Consider the following 24,491-nt stretch of genomic DNA (forward strand, 5'->3'; position numbering starts at 1 on the left):
TTGACTTCTATATATTTGTATCTTTATAATTTTAGTATTTTATATTATTAAATTTCAATCTTAGTTTGATATTTTTTATTTTTTTGTCAATTTTAGTCTTTTTCATGTGATATCATTGCAGTGTTTATGTATATAATATCAAATCAGAACTTTCGATGAAAAAATATTAAAAATATATGACTAATATTAAAATTTAATAAAATAAATAACCAAACCGTCTACGTAACAAAAATTGTAATTTTTTCAAATAATAAAAATAATGTGGACAATTGAAATCTGGTGTATATCTTATGAACGGAATGTGTGCTCTCCCCGCATGATTTGACACCTAAATACGTCTGCTTCCCACCATTGCATTGCACACGCCTCGGGCGCCACCACAAATCTTGTGCCTTCCCAAGAGACAGCCATCTCTACCCCAAACCTCCAACAAACAACGTTTCAATTCTATTTTATGTTTTATTATATTAATTGGATATTTTTATATCTATAATAATAATATTATGTTTTAAAATTTATTAGTTATATTTTTTATTTTGAAAATAACGCTCTTTTTAACTATTATTGTGTTTTACTTACTTGTATAGCCTCCACAGGAGATCTTGACCTAGTTTCTTTTTCTAAAGTTTTTTATATTGCTCTCTTTATGTTTATATATTCCGGTAGAAATTTACCTAACTTCCGGCGATTTTTTTTTAAATGTGAAAGTATGAGTAAAAATTATTATTTCCAACACAAAAATGGAAAGGTTATATAATCATTAATATATATGTATATATTATAATAAGCAACAAATTTTATAAACTCTCTTTGCACATGCATGCATGAACTCACACACCAAAGTAACCTTTTTCGTCTCTCTTTCTATCTCTAAAAGCTTCACTAATCTTGCCAACCCCTTTCACGCGAGTTACGTGCATTTCTTCATGTTTTAAACCCCTATATATAAAACCATACAAACCAGCGAATTTCCTTAGCTTTTGCAAGTTACCCTTTCTGCATGGATCACGAACCACAGAGCGACTGCGCGCTTGAGAGGCGACGGAGAGGCTCGGAAAAGATACGAGGCACCACAAGCCAAGTCGAGGCCACAGATGCCGTGGAGGCGGCGGCGCAGCATGGGGCGCCATGCGGCGCTTGCAAATTCTTGAGGAGGAAGTGCGTTGGTGGTTGTGTTTTTGCTCCTCATTTCGGGTCGGACCAGGGTGCGGCTCGGTTCGCTGCCGTGCACAAGGTGTTTGGGGCTAGCAATGTGTCGAAGCTTTTGTTGCATATTCCGGCTAACCGGCGACACGATGCGGTGGTTACGATATCTTATGAGGCTCAAGCCCGGCTCTCGGACCCCGTTTACGGTTGTGTGTCGACTATTATGGCTCTGCAGCAACAGGTTTAAACAAAATATTTGATTAATATTTTCTGGAACTCTACATCAGCAAAACTATACAGAATATATGATGACCTAACGCACCAGTTGTTTGGTATTTATATATATGGTCTTTCAGATTATTATTAATCCAAATAATTAAAAATTTTCAAATACAGCAACCTTATAATCAGTATTAATTTCTTACTCCAAATACAAAATGAATGTATAGAATTAAATGTGTGTGTGAGTTTACCGAGACAAAAAATGAAGAAGATGCAAAAAATACATCAACATATATATTTGAACTTTGTCTACCATTTCTTGTCTTAAAAAAACTATAAGTAAGGATTTTTTTTTAAAGAAATTATATTGCTGTTGTAAATGTAGAATTATGCACGAAAAAATGGGGAAAAAGTATTCTGAATTATTAAAGTAGTATATTTTTATTAAAAATATAATATGCTAATAAAATATCTCTGAAGAACTACGGAGACAAAACATTGCCTTGATATCTTGGCTGATCATCTTATGCTGAATCATGGGTTTCGATTGCGTGATGAATTTCATATCTTTATGTAACATATAATGAATTACTCTAGCTTGAGTTTTTTTTTTTTTGTGTCACGTTAATAAATGTATCCACTCATGCAGGTATCATCTCTTCAATCAGAGCTGTCAATGGTGCAGACTCAGTTGATTAACAGCAAGCTCGCGTCGTCGAATGCGTTCCAGAACTCCGTAGCACCGCAGCACCACGTCCCCATCGCGATGCTGCAGCAGCCAGCTTATTCCAACACCTCTTCAGCTTCAAACAATCTCATTAACTTCGGCAACACTTTCGTCGGCCCCAACTTCGGCGAGACCACTGCCACCTCCACTTGTTTCGAGCCCGGTTTTCATCATCTGTATAATCGCGCTAACCGGCATGGACGAGAGGAAGATGATGAAGATGAGGAAACCCGTGATCAAGTTTCTTTCACCAACCATATTTTTCAGTGAGACATGAAATATTATGAATAATGATATTGTTTGTGCAAATGGTAGTCACAATTTTCTTGGCGGAGATGAATGTTATTTGAGCTTCCGTTCTGTATATTTTTCTATGAAAATGGTATGAAGAATCATCAATGACTCAATCCATTTGAACGACTCTATTATTAGTTTGAAATGATCACATTCAACAATTTTTTTTTATTTACTATCTTTTTTACTCTATATAGAAACATGGTATCACACGATATTTATTAGGAAAAATTACAAATTTGGTTTCGTNTATTTTGAATAGTAGTTTGACTCAAATATAAATCCAAAATTTTTTTTAGGAGGATATTAATTAATCCAATTATGTGTATGCAACATGCACAATATAATTGCTAGAAATTTGCCCAAAAAACAATAAAATTACATAGAATATCATTAATAAATTAAATTGTGCAGATATTAAATAAGAAATTGCTTGAGAAAATATAGCATTACTAAAAGAATTTGACTGAGTAATGTATTAATATACTAGTTTTTTGACATATTTTTTTTGTTAAGTTATGATATATTTGAGTGTAGTTTTTTGACATATTTTTTTTGTTAAGTTATGATATATTTGAGTGTATTATATATATATATATACACCCATCCTACCATATCTACAAGTAATAAAAAAGTATCATAATAAAAAAAATTATACATAAAATTTAATTTAAATATTATTATTTTTAAGAAAAAATTGATAGAGAATTATTGGTATTTTGTTGGTAAATATGAAAAATCCAATGACATGGTAAACCGTAGAGCACGTGTGCAATATGCTTGACCCCGAAGCTCAATCATTGTAGCTCATCGTCGGAATCGGCGTTTTCTACAGGCGAAATGGTCTCCCCAGGCACGAGCCAGGTCTGATCCGCTCGGTCAACCGTCATTGACTCCATACGCGGCTGCACGCTGGCCGGCGTGCGTATCTCCAAGGAGGAGCTTAGGAAGAAGATCACGTTTCCTCAGTACATCCGGCTCCATACGCGACATGGTACTGTTGGTTGGGTCCTTGGCTGTCTTGGAGAGCTTAACAAACAGGGTCGGCTGCCAGTTCCTCCAACAGGAATTATACCACTTGGGACAGGAAATGATTTGTCTAGGAGTTTTAACTGGGTAAGTTTCTGATTACTTTCAAAAAATTTGCTTCTCATTTTGTGTGGTATGTTCTTTGAACAATTATTTGAGTGTTCTTTGAAGGGCGGGTGACGGGTCATTCCTTTTTAATTGGAAATCGACCATCAAAAGAACTCTTGACAAGATAGCTGATGGTCCTATTGGTCATTTGGACAGGTGAATATTTTAATTTGTTAAATTTAATTTCTCTTCAGATTTTTAGCAAGGTTATTTCATATACCCTTTAGGTGTACTGGGTTTATGCAAATGATATGTGTGTCTTTTCTCAATATATCAGGTGTCTTGCTAGTTGTTTTGTAATTTCAATGCCAGCTAAGAAGGATTTGGACATACCGTATTCCCTAAAACCAACAAAAGAAACACCTCTTGATCAGGTTTGTGGCGTAAGTTAGTTTAATCATTTTTTATTGGGTTTATATTTTGATTTGACTGAGTTATTTTGATTTAAAAGAAACGATTAGGTTATGAGGGCAATGACTAGAAGGGACAATAAGGTCAGGTTTTGGGAGGATAGACGGTGGGAGAATTTTTTTTAAGGGATTTTTATCCTATTTTATTTCAGTTATCATCGATTGATAATAAGTCCATTTATCATTTTATCCAGTTGGAGGGTTATTCCTCTTCTTCTACATCTTGGGTCTTGCATGTCCGGAGGGATCGGGATTTGAGATGGGGATCCTTCAGCAGTATTAGTCAAATCTTTCTATGAGTCTTTTTTTTATCATTGGTTGTTATTTATTTTCTCTCTTGTATGTCATTCGGAAGTTCCAATCCGACCAAAGGTTCAAGTCTTCTAGTGGAGCTAGGTAAGCTGTCAACTTGTGAGATGATGCGAAATAGTTGGCTTTCACGTGCTCTGTGTCCAAATTGGTTCGTGTTGTGTCAGAAAGCAGTGGAGAATCAGGATCATCTGCTTATTCATTTTCTTTCACGAGTTGTCTTTGGTTCAGAGCTTTGGAAGAGATGAGTTTGGTTTGGTTTGGGTAGCTCCAAGGTCTTCGCACAAGTTATTTGCTACAAATCGATGCGAACTTGGAGGGGTAGAATTTTTTGGAGATTAATAGTTCATTGTATTTACTGGTCAGTATGGTTGGAGCGGAATAAACGGATTTTTGACAGTTTAAAAGAGTCGGTTTGGGATAAGATTAAGATTCACGTATCTAGCTGGATTGGGAAGCGTGTAGAGTTTAAGAACTTCTCGATTTCAGATTTATCGAGGGATTGACGTAATATATGTTGTTGATTTGAGCAGGGTTTTTGTCTTTGCTCTTTGTTTCTGGTCGGATCACTTGTCCGCTATATGTAATTATTTGCTTCTGATTAATAAATATAATATAATTTCCAATAAAATAAAAAAGAAGAAAAGATTAGGTCATGTTGACATGCTAGTAATTATGTTGCAAGTGTTTGTATACATAAGACAACTATCACTTTCATTGCCTAGTTACCCTGATCTTATGAAATTCGACATATAATCACTAAATTTGAAATCTCAAGGCATAAAATGTTATTGAAAATATTAACTTGGATTCACGGATAAGCTTCCGGGTTCACATAATGCTTTTGTTGAAAGAGTGGATTCGGAATCACGATATGCTAAACATTCATATTCTTGGTTAGATGAATTTGTGAGACCACCTTGTCACTTGTCCCTTTCTTTTTTAATATACTTTACGTTAGCTCTTATTATAATTTGCCGACGCATGACAATACCCAATCAAGATGAACAGTTGGTGAATTCTTTATTCACTGAAAACCATCATTATGCTTGAAGTTTGTGTCTCATTGTTTTGTAAAAATGGAAGATTCTCAAAAAAATTCGTTGGAAGCCATTATTCTTCGTGAAGTTCGCGTGTCTCTTTTTTTTTGTAAAAAATGGTGGTTGGTAATTGAATTAATTATCAGTAGTGACACTTTACGGTACAATGTGCCCTTTATAGTGCTAAGCTTACATCTTAGTTCCGCTCGAACTTTTCTGTATCTTTTTTTTGGCTCTCTTTGTTCAAAATTCTGTTTTATGTCGAATGCGTTGTTACAGAAAAGTGTATCTGGGAACTTCTATTAGATGGGCGACTGTGGATTATCTTGTACTAAGAGGAAAAGAATCAACTTATAGTTACTAATTTAGTCGGCAATAATGTTACTAATTTATTTTCTTCGTCATCTCTGACTGAAGATTATAATCTTGCCTGTTTTTTATGCCTTCATGTTACCATTTCAAGTTGTTGATTATGCAGGAATTATAAGTTGAAGAGGAGTTACCTGGAAGGGTTTCCTGTTATCAGGGAGTCTTCTATAATTACTTTAGCTTAGGTATGCATTTTGTTTTTGTTTAGTGTCCTCTCTTGGGCTGTGCCATGCTGTTTTGGCTGAGAATAACTCTGTTTTTGTGTCATCAGGTATGGATGCCCAGGTTGCCTATGGTTTCCACCATTTACACAAAGAAAAACCTTACCTTGCTCAGGGTCCTATTTCAAACAAGGGGTGAATTACTCGTCCAATGTCCAATATTAATCAATAATTTCTCTCCCTGTTCTTAGCATTAAGCGGTATGAGGTTTAATTCGTTTACTTCTCTCCATGTATTGGGATTATGAAAGCTATAATCTCATAAAATTTTGACTCGAACGAAAATGTTTGCTTTAATATGGCCAAGCATACAGATTTCACTTTGTAGTGTAGATTAAGTTTAGAAGGAATGCATTGATGGAATTTGTTGGAATGCACTTCTGAGATTTTTAGCATCATAAAGTAATTTTTTTAATGTTCTTCTGTCCATTCTGATATGCTGTCTATAATTCTCTAGAGGTTTCCACAAGGCTTTGGAGTTGGGACACTTTGCGCGGCAACAAGATTGAGCTGTGTAGTAACTTAGATGGACATTTTGACAATAAAATAATGTCTCAGCATTTTGTTGATTGGAAAGCCTGCTTTGCAAAATTGAATATTTTAAGAATATTTTGATCTAGAAGCTACAATTTGAGTACGCCACTTTTAATCATGTTATCGTTTGCGGCAATTACATATTTTTTTTTTTTTTATCATGCTTCCATATGTTTTGCACCTAGTCTTGGTGCTGCAAAGTCTGGTTAGAACCATGATATTTTCACAACGATCATATACAAGTAGTTTATTTTCTTTATTTTGTGTAAACTAGTTGGCTACGTAAAAGTTTCCACACTCATCTGGCAATTAAAGTGTGGCTGAACTTTTGACTGCAGTTAATTTATTCTAGATACAGTTGCAAGTAGGGGTGGTTTTTCACGCCATGCAGCAGTGATCCAGGTTTAAGGCTAGATTTTGTCTAATATGTTCATAAAATGGGAGTTCAATTTCCCATTGAAAACTTCCTGATCCTAAGCATTTTTGTTGATGATTACTTGGATAGATCTGAGATTTGTGAACCAGCGGAACCAGTTGGTATCACAAAACGATCATGGCTATTGCACCACGCAACCTCAAACTCTATGTTAGTAAAAGTCGGATGCATCATGGAGGAAAATAAAACTTGAGCCTAGTAAATTGTGGGAAAAGGGGCCAAATTGACACTTGAACAAATTGAACTTCTTTTTTAAACAAAAACTGTCTGAGTAGTTGGGCAAAGATCGAGCCTGGCCTATGATCTAGTACAAGAGAAGATTCTGATAGGGCATCTCATGTTTTTTTTTTGTTCTTTTTTGTTCGTAAGTAATTTCAATTGTGAAATGTTGAAAAAACCAAGCATCAAATCGGTTCTGCAAAGCATGCATTACTCCTTGTTCCTCATAGATTGGCATTTGCACGTGCTGAAACTGACTGGCAATACTTTTCAAATTGGTGTTGTGCAGATGTTTGAAGAACATCTTGAGAATATATGTTAAGAAGGTCAATTGTTCAGAATGGGAGCAAATCCCTGTCCCATCGAGGTTAAATTCATTTTCTTGATGAGTTTAATGGATCTTAAATTTATAGTGACTTGACAATTGTATTTGAACAATAGTGAACTTATTCTCACTTGATTTATTTTCGGGACTTTCTTGATTTGAATTAACCGATCTGGCTCATATGGATCTTCCAGTGTTAGGTCTGTAGTTGTCCTCAATCTTCCTTAGCTATGAAAGTGGAAGAAATCCTTGGGGCAATTTGAAGCCGGAATATTTAGAAAAGGTATGCGTATTGTTGACACTGAACAACTTGCTCTACAACTTAGGATGTGTTTCAACTTGATTGTTCAGTGGGTAATCATGGAAATATGATCATACTGACAACGGTTTTCTTTTGATTTTCCCCTCTTTCCTTGTTGTTTTCCTCCCTCTAGAGATGGTTTGTTGAGGCTCATGCGGACGATGGTTTGCTGGAAGTTATTGGCTTGAAACATAGTTGGCATGCTTCAATGGTTATGGCTGAATTGATCTCAGCAAAACACATAGCCCAGGTTTGGAACGAAATTTTCAAAATTCTTTACGATAGTATCATTTCTCATGTTTCATTATCAATAGGTTTTAAAATTTGCATTTTAGAAGCTGCATGCTTTCCATCACTATTTCACAGGATGCTGTTGAATCTTAAAACGGTGTCCATGAAGTTGGAATTGCTCAGTTTTTTAATTTTGCTATGCACTTCAAAGCAGAGCATGAAGCACTAATCTACTTCAATCCTAGATGAATGGTTTTGAATTTGGAACTTGTGTCCACAAGCTGTGCGTGACCCTTCACGATTTTTTATGTTTCTGCGCATTGAATAATACAGCAATTAATTTGCGCAAAAATGCTTTATTGTCATGCAAATCCGTTTCCATCCCTTCTTCATCTTGACTTGTTCTTGGTATAAAAATCTTCTCATGAATTAAAATAGTTTAATCATGAGCACTCGTGTTTTTGATAAACTGTTTAGGTGTTACATACTGTGCTATTACCAGGCCTCTGCTATCGGTTTAAACTTAGGGGAGGAGAATGGACAGAGGCATACATGCAGATAGATGGTGAACCCCGGATACAACCCATGAACAAGGAGTTCTCGACTTTCGTGGAGATGAAACGGGTACCACATCAGTCTGTTATGGTCAAAGGAGAGTAACCGAACCACAATTCTCTCTGTAAAGTTTCTCCCCCTTAATGAGGCTTCCTACCAGTGGTAGCTTTATGAAGCCAATGTTCAAGCATCAACATATTGTTGTACAGATCCTATACTTGGCCTTGTATCTAATCTGTTGCTTATGGTATTTTCTGTAGTCCAATCAAGCCTCCAATTTCGTTTCATTTAACTAGTCCATGTGAACATACTTCTACTGCATATTTCACGAAGCCACGAACTGCATGAACAATCGAGCTTGAACCATGAGGAATATAAATACATCTTTGCAACTAGTTTCCATATGATTGGTTCATACATATTGAGCAAGCAAAATTTATTTCTCAGTAATAATTTAGTTGATTTAAAGAAAATAAATTGTGGACTGGAACTTGGTTACAAATAAATTGCTGCCATTTCCATTATTATTCTAATTATTGTTATTATTAGACTACAAATGTGAAATTCTAAGTAAAAAATTGCCTTTTATCTCAATAGACAATAATGGATTATTGTATATGTGATATAACGGAACCTCATTTTGTCATTTTGTATGTCACACCAGATTGAACATAGACCGGATCATCGATGATAATGTAGAAAAGTGATGTTGCATTGAATAACTGCATGATGCAATGTGGGATCATAATGAATTGTCTCGAAGGTGGCATATCCCCTAGCGAAACGGAATATTCCGGTGCCGCCGACCACTGCCACCTCCCTCACCCTTTCGAACTGAGCACTTGTACCTTGTATCTCCAATGTACTACCTTTGAACTCTTTGTCGCTGAACACAACTGATATCAAAACATGAGTATTTGACCCATCCAATGCGGAGGTTACATACAAACCTTGGGCTCTCGCAATTTCTGTCGACTCTGTGGATGGAAGGTAATTTGAAAATTAGTAGTGACAAATTATAAAATATTAAATATATATATTATAAAGAAAGTATTTTTAATATTTGAACCTAACCTTTGTCAAATCCATCTGTAATTGGATCATCGGTGCAGAAAATGGCCCCAAACTTTGTGAACATAAGAAGCCCATCATTAACTGGGCCCGTAATCTCCATCACTGTTGCATTAGGCCCACCCGAGTAGTCTTGGAAGTATAGTGTCATCTCTGTCTCTTTAAGTTGGGGGAGTTCAGCCAAGGAATTTCCAAAGAAGAGTGCAAGAAATAGGAATAACGACAACTCGAGGGACTTAAATGCCATTTCGAAAACTCCGAAGGGGGAAAGTGAGGATTTTGAGATGGGATTTGTGTGATTTTGATTTGTATGTGAAGGACTTGTGAGTATTTATAGGTGGAAAGAAAAATTGCTGCTTAAGATTCCAATTTTTGTAATTTGGTGGAGGTGAAGTTGAACAATGGCATAGGATATATCATACCACATTTAATAAGTATTATTTAGTATTCTTTTCTTGTTGGTTTATATACATTTTGTGCATTTGAAAGTTCCAAATCTTGTCCTCAAGCCACATAACATCATAGTAGCAATGGAACTGATATTGGCCACATAAATTTTCATAAATAATTATATATGTAACTAAAATATATAATTTTTCAGTTGAGTTGATTGGGTACATCAGAAGAAACGGCTCATGACTTATAGTAAATTTGACACCGAAGTTCCAAGTCTTCTGATTAATTTTTAAATTCGAGATTCAATTATAACAAATCTTTTTATCGATTTTTTTAAAAAAAATGTAGAAATTGAAACTAAAGAGATGATTCCGCTTGAGTTCAAACATTTTGTCCTCATTCTTTTTATTAATGTAAAAACCGTGTATTTATTTTGCATATACATGTTTTACGAATTGCAACCGAGTGAGTTTAGTTTCCATTTTGTGAATTTTTTAAAGCCTTGTACACTAGGTTATAAGAACGTGGAAATGAGGAACATTAATCCAATTTTTTTTTTAAAAATGTTTCTATTTTTGCATTGTTCTTAATGGTGTCAAATTTAAGTTTTCGATTTTTATTTCTGTTTTTGTTTGTTTTTCTCGAAATTTTAGAATCTTTTTCGTGTGTCACTACATATACATTCCCATGGAAAGTATTAGTATATTAGGGGCTAAAGAGTATTGAAGATAATATTATCGAATAAATTACTTATAAATTTAATAATTGAATATTTATGAATTGTTAGAGTATGCGTTCAGGAAACCAACTTGTAGTTTAAGTTTTATTGACTCTTAGGCATTTAACAATTTTTATTTTAATAATATTTTACGTTTTAATACATCCTGATATTTACTTCATCTGTATACTCTTGCTAGCTGCATAAAGAAAGACTCAAAAATGATATGATACAATGAGGTCGGACAAGTTATGACGATCATCAAACTCATTTAAAAAGTTACTGTATATTCTAAACTCATTTCTAGTTGATTCATCCACCTAAAATAAGAGTAAAGGTCATTCGAGCTCGAAATTAGCATATGTAATTTTATATGTCATGTTTCATTGGTTGAGACATGAAGTGCTCACATATCATGAGTCACTGAACAACAATTCCTCTAACTTTATGATTTAAAAGAAAATATATATATCATATATATTTGTATAATAAAGGACGTTATCCAAATTAAAAGTATATCATTATAAAAATTAAAACCCGTAAATTAATATTTTTTTATCTGAAGATTGATGAATAATCATGAACATGCATACATACATGTATATATATTTCCTTTATCTTTAATTTGCTCTTCTTTATCCACCTATAAACCCTAGCTTTCCAAGCCGGCTTTGCCGATTAGTTTATCTTCATGGCCCACTTCCATAACGGCTGCTGTCGCCGTTTCCTGCTTTGCGCCGCCCCTATTGTTCCAAGTTTTCTCACACGTGGGGCACGTTTTATGCACTGCCGCCACGGCCTTTGGCATTGGGTTGAAAAACTGCCGCAGCGGTGGTGGTGGATTCTCTGTTTTAACCCCTGGTCGGAGCTCCAACAGTTGTCTCTTTAGTTGTAGATTCTCATCGCTTAGCCTTTCGCAGTTCTTTTTCAAGAACTCGCGGTCTATCTCAGTTTGCTTCATTTTTGTCCTGCATTAAAAGATCGAAATAATGGAATAGATAATATAATTATTTTTATGCGAATCCAATTTTTTAAAAAAATGGAGGAAATATTTGTATCGATTGCTAGAAAAGATAGAAATTATAACAACTTTGCTCTTCGATTCTGAAACCAAACTTCAACTTGTCTAGGTTTGAGCTTCAATCTTTCTGCAAGTAGCTGTTTCTGAGCCTGCATGCCCACCAAAAATTGTTTTTTAATCTAGTATGGTTTTTTTAATAAAAAAAAACTGGATTAAATTCTGTTATTTTTATCCAATTCTTAAAAAAAATGTGAAAAACCGGATGTTTTATGCGTGAATATATATTTACCATTGAAAGAGAAGAGTGCTGTTCAAAACTCTCTTCAAGCAAAGTGATCTGATCTTTTTCAAGCCTCAGCTTCTTTCTGCTACAATTCTTGGAATAATTTCTCTCACAATCATCCGCCTTGCTACCGTTGAAAATCCTTTTCTTGCTTCCTTGTAATTTTTCATCCACTTGCTTCAATTTCGGGCTCGAGATCGAATACTCGTCAGTATCATGGCGATTTTGGTGAATTGGGATCGAAAGATCAAGAAAAGGCACCCTCCTATTTGTCTTCGAGCTATCCCTTTTCGGCTCATACGCGGCTAAGCCTAATCCCAAGTCTAGCCCGAGTTTGATGCTGGAAGCTTCGTCCTTTTCATCCATGGATGAAAAGGATAAAATTGGTTAGGGGATGCTTGTTTTCCTCTTTTCTTGTCAATGAGATGAGATTGAAAGATTAATTTATATGGCTTTATTATGATTTAATTAGTGAAATACATTTTAATTATGTATTTATTATACAGAGTAATTATTAATGTCAAAGAAAAGAGGGCAATAATAATGGCATGCGTTAGGGTTATGACTCATTGGAGGAAACCAAACAATTTTAATTATTCACTCCATGAAATCAATTCATTACTGTTTCATAGAGATTAATGCCATTTTGACTCATCTTTTGCTAACAAGAAGAACACAAGATGGAGTCATGAATGAGGAATTGCTACTTTTTTTTTTTATGCATTATCAAGTTATGTTACGTGAAATTGGTCAAATTGGTTAATTATTGTGCTTTTAATCAACTTGTAACCCTCAAGCATGACAAGATGGAAAGAGATTCATTAATTAGAATGGTGCATGCTTTAAGAAATTTTTGTAAGATATCATATAATTTGAGTTATTTTGAAAAAAATTTACATATTGATCAACATTAATAAACTTGAAACTTAAAAAGTTATACGTCCACTCGTTTTCCACTCTTTTTCGTTTCATAAATCTGCCCAGAGTTTATAAAATCATGATAAAATTATATTTTTGGTCATGTAGCTTGCATGTTTTTTTTTATTTCTGGTCATGATGTTGGTCAATTTATATTATTAGTCCCCAATAATTTGCACTTTTGTTGGTTTTAGTCATTTTTTTATCGAAGTTATGACATGACGAGAAATGTGTCTGATGTCACATGTCACTCCAGTGAAAAATGACTAAAATTAGAAAAATGAAAGTTAATTGACCGATATAGATCAACAAGGGAAAAAAAAGGAAAACATGCAAATAAGAACAAATGCAATTTCCCCTATAAACATTTAATGTATAATTTATGCCCTTTAAATTAATTTTATGTTTTGAATGTGAAACTTATGTTATTTTTCCTAATAATAAGTAAAAATTTATATTGAATGTACTTTTGTTTCATAATTATTCTTTTATTTTGTAAAGCGGAATAATGTATATATTGTTATTGAGGGAAATAAATTTTGAGTGAAAAAAAAATCATTTCAAAATATAATGACAATTTTGTATTTATATTAGATTTTACACCCTTATGTTTGTATATATCTTACATTTTTAGGGGGTTAATGTAAGAAAAATACAAATCAGGAAGGGTGTATGTAACATTAGAAGTTATCAGATTTGATTGTTAATTTTCACAAATCTCAGGAGGAGATGTATATATAATATTTAAATATAATTGAATTTTGTTGTTATTATGACAAATATAAGGAGTAACAGATGTAATTAACCAAAAATTAATCAATTTACAAAATTTAATTACCCTTGGGGATTTAACATTAATTGATAGCTAGCAGATTTTGGCACGCGCGATCCCGTAGAAAATAGATAATATATCTTCTTTTTTTTATCAATTAATTTTTAAAATTGAACGATACAATATAAAATATGATAGAACGAGAAAAATAAAATTGAATGATTAGAAGATAATTTTGAAATTATATAAAATTTCAGCAACATACAGAAAAATTATTAATTTTGAGAGGTAGTTTAGATTTAATTACCAGCGTTTGTACATATTAATACACTTCTCGTTCTCAAGTTCGGCGCACATGGTATAGTACTCGGGGAACCTATTTTCTACTACTTATTTCTTCCAAGAGTCAACCCCAAGTTCTAATTTAAATAATTTATCGGAAAGATCCTCAATAATATATAGTATTATAAGCCTATAAGTTTTATATTTCTTTTTTAATTTTTAGTAGAAAATTGATGTAAATTAATCAACTATAATTATTGATGTTTTCAATAAGCAAACTTAGATCGCAAATTGAATATTTTTTAACAACATTTTATCCAATTTTTTTTTAAAATATTTTATATGTAAATCAATGAACCAAGTCTATTCATTGATGTTTTCAACTGACAATTTTAGATCGCAATCTGAATATATTTTAACAAAAAAATATTTATTTATTTTTCACTCTTTTATAAGTAGGTCTTTTGTGATACTGTCTCACAGATCTTTATTCGTGAGACGAATCAGTGAACCATGTCCATATTTACAACAAAAAATAATATTTTTGACATAAAAATTAATAGTTTCGATGAGTGATTCAAATAAAAAATGTCTCACAAATTTGTGTGTTTATTATCCTTATTATTATTGTTGTTGTTGTTGTTGTTATTGCTTCTTGTTAGATGATTAACATTTTGTGGATACTGCTGACTTATTGTCTTTGGAATTATGAAAAAACCATTATACCAACTTCAAAATTTAGACTATTTTAATAAAAAAATAAAAAATAAACCAACTTATAGATTCATTATACATGTAACCTTGTATAAATTATATATTTATGTGTGCATAATTAAATAAACGTACAATTCAAATCTTCAACCAAATTATATGGCCATCTCTTCTCTATTCTATGTTAAGGGCGAGGAGCCAAGCTGACCAAATTGGTACTTGTAAAATTACCCATATTCTTTTTTATATTTTATAAAATAATCATATTATATAGTTTTTTTATTTTGCAAAAAATTATAAAAGATATCTACTACACGAACTAAATATATAGATTGAAAAAAACGAAAAAAAATTGAAAAAAAAACATGTACACGTCCAAATGTTATAAACGAATCGTGTCCGTTCGAAAAATATTTGATTTGTATTCAGATTTATCGAATTCGAGCTGAACTCGATCATTTTCGAACTTTTTAAACCCAAATTATATTGTTCGATAATCCGCAACTTTTGATATTTTATTAATATAATATGAATATATTAATTTCGATTATTTCGAGTATTTATTTTAAATCAATAGTGCGAAAATTTTTTTGCAACCAAACTCGTGTTGGTCTCACTTGCGGAAATTTGAGATAATAATATGAAAATAAAGAATAAATCGGAGACCGAGATTTACGTGAAAAACCCCTAAAAATTATTAGGATAAAAATCACGGGTAAGATGAAAAGAATTTCATTATAATATTTTACGGTGTATAACCACTCACTGTGTTTCAAAAGAGAACACACACTCTTAATACAGGAGAACAAAACACCTCAGAAATATTATAGAACTAAGCACTCAAATTTTATAAGAGGAGAGAAAACTCGAAGAAAAGATAATTTGAATTATGAAAGAATGCATCTTCCGCACAATTTCATTGTCTGAACACATGGTTTGAAATTCAATTATTCCTAATATACAGATGTCCTACTTGACTAAATATTTTTCCGACAATTCGAACCCGAGTCTTATTTAAATCGAACTCGAACAAAAAATTGAAAATTTTCGAGTTTTGAACGTAATTCAAACTCAAATAGATCTATTTCTCGATCAGATTCCTTTCGGTCTCCAAAAATTTACATACCATATATCTTGTACACAGAACATAACCTACGAACGGTATCCGTACTGAAGAACACTCTCATGAGGGCTGACATAAACTCACTGTGGCCGACTCTCTTCATCACATTGGCATTGGCTTCTTCCTCTGCTGCCATTTCTTGTAAGTTCCCCCTCCCTGGAAAATTTTTTGGATTTATTGTTTCATTTTGTTCTCCATTATTACTCTCCCATGTACAGAAATATGTGCATCATGTCTTGTTTCAGTTTATTGGTGGAGCAGAAAATCGAAATCGAATTCAAATGGGTACGAGGGTAGAATTCAAGAGCTTGAAGCCGCGTTGAAGGCTGCCGTGGAGAATTGTTCTGCTGAGAGACAAGGTCGTATCAGAGCTCAACGGGTACTTTTATTATTCTTTCCCCCTTGTTTTTTGGATTTTTCGGCGGTAATTGAGAAATTTTAGGAGGTGAGGCAGCAAAGAAAACCTGTTGCATTGAAATTGGATGATGTTCTTTCCGTTTTTCGATAATTCGGTTATTTAGGTGGTTATTTTTTTTTAATAGTAAGTGGTTTTGAGTTAATGATCAAGAAAATTTTGTTTCATAGCACGTTTGATGGGTTGCTGACGTGATTGGATCCATTAATTTCCCAGTTTGAACTTGGCAGCTCCAGAAAAGAAGAAATAAGAGATAATGGATGCTATAGAGAGTTTGAGAATCTTCTATTTTATCAGCATATCTGAAATAGTTCTAAATAGGACCTTGTCGTTAGTATCTTTCTTTCTATTCCCGTCCCACACACAACTGGTCCTCGAGGTGAGATCGTGTAGAATTATTCCAATTTTATTTTTATATATGTAATTCTGAATATCCACTCACCATCTTTAAAAAAATAACTCCTAGTGCAACCAATCCAAACTGAAAACGGTCACAATACCATGTGCAATCCTGGCTTTTGATCTGTTCCGTTTCTTTCCATAACCTCCCCAACGAGATGATTGCACCCCCTTGTTCCTTCCTTCTTCCACGTCGTCTAGTTGGTGTAGACGTAACAAACCTAACTTGGGTAGGATTTGTTTCTCATGGCCATTTTGAGCATCTTGTCAAATCACCATGCAGTTTTTGTCTGCCTTCTTGGTTAACAATGTTAAATATGGAGAATTAAGACGCCTTTTCCATGAAATTTCTATCACAATCCTGTATATCCCATGCTGCTTTCATAATTTTCGAATTACATGTCTTGTTCTAGGCTTTGAGAGAAGCCTTGAACCAGCCTCACTGTGGCGAAGCTGAATCAAAGTTATTGAAGGCATACCCCATGGCACAAATTGGGGTAGTGAAGTCATGTTTCTCCACACGGTAACGTGGGAAAACTGCTATCATTCTTATGAATTGAAATGTTATGTTCCTATTTGATTTTGAGCAATTACGAGATCTTGATCCTACTATAAGGGAAAGTCTCATTTTTTGGATATAAAGTGTGACGGGCTGTTCCGACGAACTAGGCTTGTACCAATTAAAAACATCTTTGTAGTTCTTCCATAGTGCAGTGGATAAAATTAGTGACTCCTTCATATTTCATTTTGGGGGATGAATTTCATTGTTTACGGTGTGTAAAAGAGTTTCAAGGATCTATTGACTTTAGCAAGGGCTTATGTTAACGAAGTTTGTTGTTCTTTTACACTGTTTGCTTATTGTCTCTTGAACTTCTGAATGAAAAGTTAGTGATATTAGCTCTCATGCTTTGTGTATTTGATTAGCTTTCTCAACTTGAATGATGCTTCTTGAAATTGTTATGAAAATTTTATTTCTCATATTTGTTTGTATCTGTAGTGGAGTCAATCTTTCGAGTATCATTAACATTGAAATCTTGCTTGACTTGTCTTTATTCTTTTGATAAATAAATTGCACTTTTCTCATTTGTGTACTAACAATGAAGGGTATTAATATGTTTGTGTGTGTGAATATTCCCCTGATTTGACCAGGAATGGGACTCCAAGACAGCCTTTACTTGTACCTCTTGCTAGAGCATCTTTGATATTTGATTTGACCCGGGTTCCCCAAGCATCTCTCGAGGGTCTTGAAGGGTATTCACACTGTTGGTTAATATACGTGTTTCATCTAAACACAAATCTAGATAAGTTATGGAAGAAGCCATCACAATCAAAATTTAAGGCAAAGGTTTGTGCTCTCATTCTTTCCCTAAAGATTCTTAAATTTCTATGACTTCATTAAGAGATTGTATTTTTGTAAGAAACATTAAGAGATTGTATTGATAAATAGGTAAGGGTACCCAGACTCAAAGGTGAAAAAATTGGTGTTTTTGCCACGAGATCTCCTCATCGTCCCTGCCCAATTGGATTAACTGTGGCTAAGGTATAATTGAGTTATTCAGAAGCCAAATAACATCACTTTAGTATTATCTCATATTACCAAAACCTCCCCTGTGCACATCTCATGGAATATTTTACATCGGCGACTCCAAGAAAATAAAATGAAAGTTCTGGAGCAATCAAGTTAATCATGAATGATTCAAATTTTGACAAATGCATCAAGTTAATGGGATTTGTAAACCTATGCACATGAACTCGAATTTTCTCCTAGACTAAATTGCCCTATATGAAATTGAAAGTGGTTAATGTGGATAGGGGCTTGGTAAACCTATGCACATGAACTCGAATGAGTTCCAAATTTATCCAAGGAATAAACTCGGACGGTGGACTCATATGATACACAGAGTTGGGGGTATTTTTGCTACAGACATTTTGTGTACTTAAGTAGTTCTTATCCATCACTCTACTTAATAATTTGCAATAGATACTCGCACTTCTTATTAACCATTGGCCAATTTTTCCGGCCTTGGACAACCAGATTCATTACTAGACAATGACAAGCTAGCCTCAAATGTATGATGGGGTTTTTTTGAAAAACAAGCATGTGGTTTTTCTTGTCAAGGTCATGCATGAAATAGTTTTTGGTCTTTTAGGTGGAGGCGGTACATGGACGTACGGTGTTGCTCTCTGGTGTGGATCTGGTTGATGGAACAGTAAGTCTTTGTTGTCTATTGGCAGTTATTGGTAGTGAGACGTTTATTGGTAGTGAAATGAACGTCTCTTTTGCTTCTCACCTGTTTACTCAGCTAAATGCAATCTGCGTTGGGTTTTTTAACTCTTCCTAGCACTTGAAATCTGGTTGCAGCCAATTCTTGACATTAAACCTTATCTGCCATACTGTGACAGCATCCAAGGTGCAACAGTTCCTGACTGGGTAAAGGTATTACTTTCTCCAAATTTACTATCTCTAGAGAAATTGTTGCTTCCTAACATTGTAATTGTGTCATTAATAAGGAGATTTTGAGGTTAAGGTTTGAATTACCTTTGTTCATTTATTTGAATTTTTGACCTTATGCGGAAGGTAAAATAGCATCTATTCTTGGATGTGCATAATTATCTTTTCAGAAATTAGCATTCTTCTGGTTAGGTTTCGGCTTTGAATAGATAGCTTATTCGGAAAGTATGAATATAATGTATCTTCATTTTTACTCTCTTTCCGATTTAATTATAGTGTACTTTTCCTACAAAGTTGAAACAATTTCCTTGAACAGATGGATGATATACTAGCTGTAGCTTCTATTAGCTTCTCTGAGGACTTTTCATCCAGTCTTGCGGATTGTTGGGCAATGGTGGTAAGACTGTATAACTCAGTTTAAATTTTGTTTATAAGACATGCTTTGACTGTTGGGACTTCGTGTATTTTTTTACTAATCCAGGAAAAGAAGTCACTTTACTTCTCTCCAGATGAATTTCTAGGCTTGATAAAGCAAGTGCTCTCGTGGGATATACGATCAGTAGCTCAACGAAGCCATCCTCATAATGCTCTGCGCAAAACAGATTATTGCAGTGGAGAAGAGGACGACACAGTAGTGAGAAGTAGTGTGAGAGAGGAAGATTTTGAGCATGGACATGAGCCACAGTCCCTTTCATTTCATGATGTTATTTATCATCTGGTTTTGGAAGGACTGGATGTTTCATATAGAATCGATTCCATAGGAAATGTTCTTGTTGAAAAAGTTTCCCTTGGATGTGGTATGCAGAATGTCGATAAAAATATTTTGTGATTCACATTTGCGTATGGTACCTTATTTAAGATTCTTTACCCATTTTTTCCTTGAATCATGGTTCATCTTCTTGGTTTGAGAACTTGCTTTTTCCTTTGACTGGAATCGCTTATAGATCAGATTGAGATGTTTAGCAGGGGGTGCAAGTGAATCAAGTTGCATGGGACTCCGGAGTAGCTAAGTAGCTTGGTCAAACCGATCATACCGTATAATTGATAAGTTCATTTTTATTACAATATAATTCTATATTAGTAATTTATTTCTCACGGCTTACTAAATAGATTATGTGGTACACTCGCTTCAATTGATTTTCTCTCACATATTTCTGCCCGTGCGAGAGATGCAAAGTCTACTTTGGAAACTGCTCAGACTTCGGACATTGATCTAAGCATCTTGGCCTTAGGCCCTTCCTTATCCACAGAACACTGTGATTTCCTTTTTTTTTTTTATCTATTAATGTTAGTTCATGTTTTCAAGTGTTCATTACTTATATTAATATTATTTGTTCATGTTTTAAATTTGGATGGATACGATACATGAATAATTTGAACGTAGAATTTTTAAAAGGTTTTGTTTGTATAATTTGAAAGACATTATTCTAATTGCATATATCATTTTGTATCAATTTAAATATTCCGACAAAATACATTAATAATTCGTTTTGGTTTCTAATTTGTCATTCTTCTTAGTAAAACTCGTCTAATCTTTATAATAATTAATTTTTATAAATTAAATCATTGAATTAAAATTATAACATTACTCTACCAATCATTTATCTTACATCAATCACGTTTGATGTGCTGTTATTTATCCATCTATCAATTATTTATCTTATATCAATCAAGTCATCAATCAAATCACTGAATTAAAATTATAATATTACGTTTAATAAATAATATTATAAATATTTTAATAATATTTTAAAAAAGACAAAACAGTAATATCAAATTATCTCAAATTTAATCAAATTAATCAATCAAATCAAACATTATATTAACTATAATTTTTTTTATATTTTATTATTAAAAAATATTAATTATCTCCATATTATTTATCTCATACTACGAACCAAACGGCACAAAAATAATTTGAATTAAACAGTAAAACCCATGATCTACAATAACATTCTAGAATCATTTTTGGGGAATATCATTGTAATAATTAGTCGCATAAGAGAATTCTACAGAGACTTTAATATTCAATAGGTTGAATATGTGTTGGCATAATCTTAGCCATTTGTTAAGGAAGTGTAACTAATATAAATAGAGGTATGTAAACTCTCATTTTGTATTAATTAAATGCAAAAATAGTTTGAGCTTTAAAAATATAAGAGGAGTATATTCGTTACACAAATTTGCTAATTTTTTTTTTAAATAACAAGCTTTTGGTTGATAAATTTTCATTGACTTTTGCATAATCTCATTGATTTCTAAAGATTTTCACATAATCTTGTAAATTTATTTTACATGACTTTTATTGATATTTGTAAATTTTTTCATAGAACCTTATAAATTTTGTAATTTATTATTGTGATTATTTTTAAAAAATTAAATTAACTATTGAACGTGAATAAATTTTATTTATTTTAAATATTTCTATATCTCGATATAATAAATTTTTATATACTGATTTTCGAAAGATAATAAATAAGTCATTACTAAATTTATTGCAATTAAACTTCAATTATTCAGGTCAATCCAACATGTTTATTTAAATAATTAATNCACACACACATATATATATATATATCAAGAATTTTGATTTATAATCAAAATCAAGATATAGATTAACTAAAGTTATAGAAAATAATAATTAATAAAAAATTAAATTTTACTTACTAAAAATAATTAATATTTTCAATTTATAGGTCAATAAAATATAATAATTTTTTTTGTTATGTAGTGTAACAAATTTTTACATTTTTTTAATAAATATTATTTTAAATTTTATGAGATTATGTGACAAAAATAAAATGAACGATGTTAATGATTTTGATTTTAACCTATTGTTAGCAATAAAAAATATGTTTTTAAAAAGTAAAATAAAAGGAAAAATATATGGATGAGAAAATAATGAAAATTTTAGTGTTTGTATTGAGTATATGAGTTTGAAAGATTTCTTAATTAAATGTACATCTAAATCTTTGGTTTGAATCAAAGACATTTTTTGACATTTTATTGTGATAACTTACACTTTAATTCTTGTACTTAATATAATTTTATGAAGTCATTAAAAGTCTATTGACATTTTGAATACATATATACTTTTGTACAGTTTTTAAAAGTTAAGTTTGAATGCTACGTGACTTTTTAAAATTCTACAAAAGTTTATATTGGATACCACTCAACTTTTATAGAGTATATAAAAGTTTAGATTGAATACCTCTAGACTTTTGACTCCATAAAAGTCATTAAAAATCTAGAATCAATAAACCCTCTTAATTTTTCTTGTTACCTTTTCCATATAGATATAATTCATTTTCTTTCTAAAAAGAGTGTATTCAATGTAGGAGATTTGATTTTTTTTTTGATGATTTTAGAAGTCTAGATCATGTTAAATCAGGATTTTTGCATACTCTACAAAAATTTAGTGGTATTCGAAATAGACTTTCACAGAGTTTTAAAAAGTCAAGTGATGTTCAACATTGACTGTTAAACACTCTATAAAAGTGTATATGTATTCAAATTTTCAACAGTTTTTTAATAACTCCATGAAATTCATTAAAATATAAACATCAAAGCCTAAAGTATAGCTATAAAATGTCAAAAATTATCTTTGGTTCAACCCAAAAATTTGGATGGATTTTTAAAACTTATAACCCATACAGATGCTCTTTCTTTTACTCTTTCACCTCACATCGCCTCTTTCTCTCCACATGCACCTTCTCTCATCTCATCTATTTATATCACTCTCTAATTTTCAAAATTTATCATTATATACATTTTCTTTTTCTTTTTCAGATTTTTTTCATTTTTTTTGTTGATTGCTTAGTTAATAATTTTTTATTTTAATGTCATAAAAAATTTTGAGTCCTATAATTGATTGTTTGATTTTTAATTTATGATTCATACAAATGAACGTAATATTCAATAATAACAAAAGATGATCCAAGAAAAAAATAGCGTCACTTAATTCTTAATAGTTGAATAGTTTCGCAAAAAGTATGATAAAAAAATAAAAATAAAAATAAAATTGTAATATATAATTTATAAAGAAATTTTATGATGTAATCGATAAAATAATTTTTTTCATTTATTGTTTGAAAATTGCATTTTATTTCTTATTTTATGACTATTAATTTTGAAATTTTACAATGTTTAAAATTATTATTATGAATTTTTAAACAAAATTATTACACTAATTATAATAAAATCATAAAATTTTATTGGCTCATAGAATTGAAATCGATATTAATTTCTTAATAAATAAATTAAAAATTTATATTAATTTTTTAATCTATAATTTTTTTTATAAAAAATTATATTTATACAATGATAAATAATATAAATCCACATATATATACATATACATGTAATGATTAAATGATTTAATTTTTAAATAAGTAAACTTATTTACTAATATAAATTTTTTTTAAAAAATTCAATCTGAATATGTTATATATGTCAATTAATTATTAGTTCAAAAAAATTAATATTTTATAATTAGATACAAAATCTATAGAATTATAGATATAAAAAAAGTTCGCAAAAACATATAAAAATATTGTAAAAAATTATACAAGAATTCACAAAAATCTATTTGTAAATCTATGAGATTTTGTAAAAATCTATCAAATCTACAAAGTCTATTATTTAAAAAAGTCATCAAAATTATGGATTGAATACGCCTCACGGAATACAATCTCTTCTTAGCATCTTCTAACATATTTATTATTATTATTATTATCATTTTATTTATTTTAATTATTATTTAATTAGAATATTATTGTTATTATTAAATTATAAAAAAAATTATTATTTAAAGAATTATCATGACATTGGTTGAAATTAGTAAGAAAATCTCTTTCAAGTTGTTCCACCACCTCCATACACTCCAACACCGCAGCTTTGATCCCCCCATTTTCTTTCATGGCCTTGAAACCCAATATGTTTCTTTCACTTCAACCCCATGAGTAAAATCTTTAGGCGATTTGATTTCCGTTTTCATCACCCCAAAATTTTCAATCTTCCCACATGTTTACTCTTTCTTGAGGTAAGAAATCTCATTACAGAATAAAAAAAACATGATTACCATCTATACAATCCCAACACTGCTAATATCTTGATTGACATCAGGGGGAACGATTAAAAAAAAAAAAACTATTTCAGGACTATGTTTGGATATCCATCCGGGAAATCACTAATTCGTCAATGGATCGGAGAAAAACATGATAATTGATAAGCATTTAAAGAATATTGATCTGAAAAATCACTTTATATGTACCAGTACACACTATCTATATATATATATACAAGAGGTAGTCATGCCAACTGTATCAATAAGTAAAACTCATCTAGATTGAGGAGAACTACATCGCAGATGATTTTTTCCACGAAGAGAGCAACTGTCATGGAACGACTCCTCGAAGCATATATAATTGTCTCCAGTGAGCAATTGCGATACAGG

General features: G+C 31.9%; 5 protein-coding genes and 1 pseudogene across 6 annotated transcripts; 4 read left to right on the top strand and 2 right to left on the bottom strand.

Moving 5' to 3' along the window:
* Positions 1–992: 992 nt before the first annotated feature.
* LOC140961173 (LOB domain-containing protein 20) lies at positions 993–2,534 on the top strand. Its single transcript, XM_073419502.1, has 2 exons — positions 993–1,387; positions 2,018–2,534. The coding sequence occupies exons 1-2, from the start codon at positions 1,001–1,003 to the stop codon at positions 2,363–2,365; spliced, it is 735 nt and encodes a 244-aa protein (XP_073275603.1). The 5' UTR covers positions 993–1,000; the 3' UTR covers positions 2,366–2,534.
* A 595-nt stretch (positions 2,535–3,129) lies between these two features.
* Positions 3,130–5,390, top strand: LOC140971281 (diacylglycerol kinase 3-like). Its single transcript, XM_073433473.1, has 3 exons — positions 3,130–3,505; positions 3,590–3,682; positions 3,804–5,390. The coding sequence occupies exons 1-3, from the start codon at positions 3,381–3,383 to the stop codon at positions 3,916–3,918; spliced, it is 333 nt and encodes a 110-aa protein (XP_073289574.1). The 5' UTR covers positions 3,130–3,380; the 3' UTR covers positions 3,919–5,390.
* On the top strand, positions 4,000–8,891 carry LOC140958177 (diacylglycerol kinase 7-like; annotated as a pseudogene).
* A 265-nt stretch (positions 8,892–9,156) lies between these two features.
* On the bottom strand, positions 9,157–9,927 carry LOC140958184 (dirigent protein 22-like). Its single transcript, XM_073415550.1, has 2 exons — positions 9,550–9,927; positions 9,157–9,452 (listed from the first exon to the last, which is right to left on the bottom strand). Exons 1-2 carry the CDS (start codon positions 9,791–9,793, stop codon positions 9,157–9,159), a joined length of 540 nt encoding a protein of 179 aa, XP_073271651.1. The 5' UTR covers positions 9,794–9,927.
* Positions 9,928–11,220: 1,293 nt separating this feature from the next.
* On the bottom strand, positions 11,221–12,373 carry LOC140961178 (homeobox-leucine zipper protein HOX18-like). Its single transcript, XM_073419517.1, has 3 exons — positions 11,971–12,373; positions 11,751–11,830; positions 11,221–11,628 (listed from the first exon to the last, which is right to left on the bottom strand). Exons 1-3 carry the CDS (start codon positions 12,328–12,330, stop codon positions 11,313–11,315), a joined length of 756 nt encoding a protein of 251 aa, XP_073275618.1. The 5' UTR covers positions 12,331–12,373; the 3' UTR covers positions 11,221–11,312.
* Positions 12,374–15,765: 3,392 nt separating this feature from the next.
* Positions 15,766–19,920, top strand: LOC140971282 (uncharacterized). 2 transcript variants are annotated; one of them, XM_073433474.1, is made up of 9 exons: positions 15,766–15,911; positions 16,016–16,149; positions 16,998–17,107; positions 17,734–17,929; positions 18,032–18,124; positions 18,735–18,794; positions 18,947–19,021; positions 19,353–19,433; positions 19,518–19,920. In XM_073433474.1, exons 1-9 carry the CDS (start codon positions 15,833–15,835, stop codon positions 19,863–19,865), a joined length of 1,176 nt encoding a protein of 391 aa, XP_073289575.1. In that variant the 5' UTR covers positions 15,766–15,832; the 3' UTR covers positions 19,866–19,920. The 2 variants fall into 2 exon arrangements, with proteins under 2 accessions (XP_073289575.1, XP_073289576.1); XM_073433475.1 differs by having other exon boundaries at positions 15,785–15,911; positions 15,989–16,149.
* Positions 19,921–24,491: the final 4,571 nt, after the last annotated feature.

This window comes from Primulina huaijiensis, chromosome 2 (genome assembly GCF_012295235.1).
Source record: "Primulina huaijiensis isolate GDHJ02 chromosome 2, ASM1229523v2, whole genome shotgun sequence".
NCBI classification, from domain to species: domain Eukaryota; kingdom Viridiplantae; phylum Streptophyta; class Magnoliopsida; order Lamiales; family Gesneriaceae; genus Primulina; species Primulina huaijiensis.

Coding starts and splice junctions, on each gene's coding strand:
- LOC140971281 (XM_073433473.1), top strand. CDS start 3,381: ATGGTACTGTTGGTTGGGTCCTTGGCTGTCTTGGAGAGCTTAACAAAC. Junction 3,506..3,589: donor TGTCTAGGAGTTTTAACTGG/GTAAGTTTCTGA, acceptor TGTTCTTTGAAG/GGCGGGTGACGGGTCATTCC. Junction 3,683..3,803: donor CCTATTGGTCATTTGGACAG/GTGAATATTTTA, acceptor TCAATATATCAG/GTGTCTTGCTAGTTGTTTTG.
- LOC140958184 (XM_073415550.1), bottom strand. CDS start 9,793: ATGGCATTTAAGTCCCTCGAGTTGTCGTTATTCCTATTTCTTGCACTC. Junction 9,453..9,549: donor TACAGATGGATTTGACAAAG/GTTAGGTTCAAA, acceptor TTCCATCCACAG/AGTCGACAGAAATTGCGAGA.
- LOC140971282 (XM_073433474.1), top strand. CDS start 15,833: ATGAGGGCTGACATAAACTCACTGTGGCCGACTCTCTTCATCACATTG. Junction 18,125..18,734: donor TTGGATTAACTGTGGCTAAG/GTATAATTGAGT, acceptor TTGGTCTTTTAG/GTGGAGGCGGTACATGGACG. Junction 19,022..19,352: donor CAGTTCCTGACTGGGTAAAG/GTATTACTTTCT, acceptor TTCCTTGAACAG/ATGGATGATATACTAGCTGT.
- LOC140961173 (XM_073419502.1), top strand. CDS start 1,001: ATGGATCACGAACCACAGAGCGACTGCGCGCTTGAGAGGCGACGGAGA. Junction 1,388..2,017: donor TTATGGCTCTGCAGCAACAG/GTTTAAACAAAA, acceptor CCACTCATGCAG/GTATCATCTCTTCAATCAGA.
- LOC140961178 (XM_073419517.1), bottom strand. CDS start 12,330: ATGGATGAAAAGGACGAAGCTTCCAGCATCAAACTCGGGCTAGACTTG. Junction 11,831..11,970: donor AGCACTCTTCTCTTTCAATG/GTAAATATATAT, acceptor GTGGGCATGCAG/GCTCAGAAACAGCTACTTGC. Junction 11,629..11,750: donor TTTCAGAATCGAAGAGCAAA/GTTGTTATAATT, acceptor CTTTTAATGCAG/GACAAAAATGAAGCAAACTG.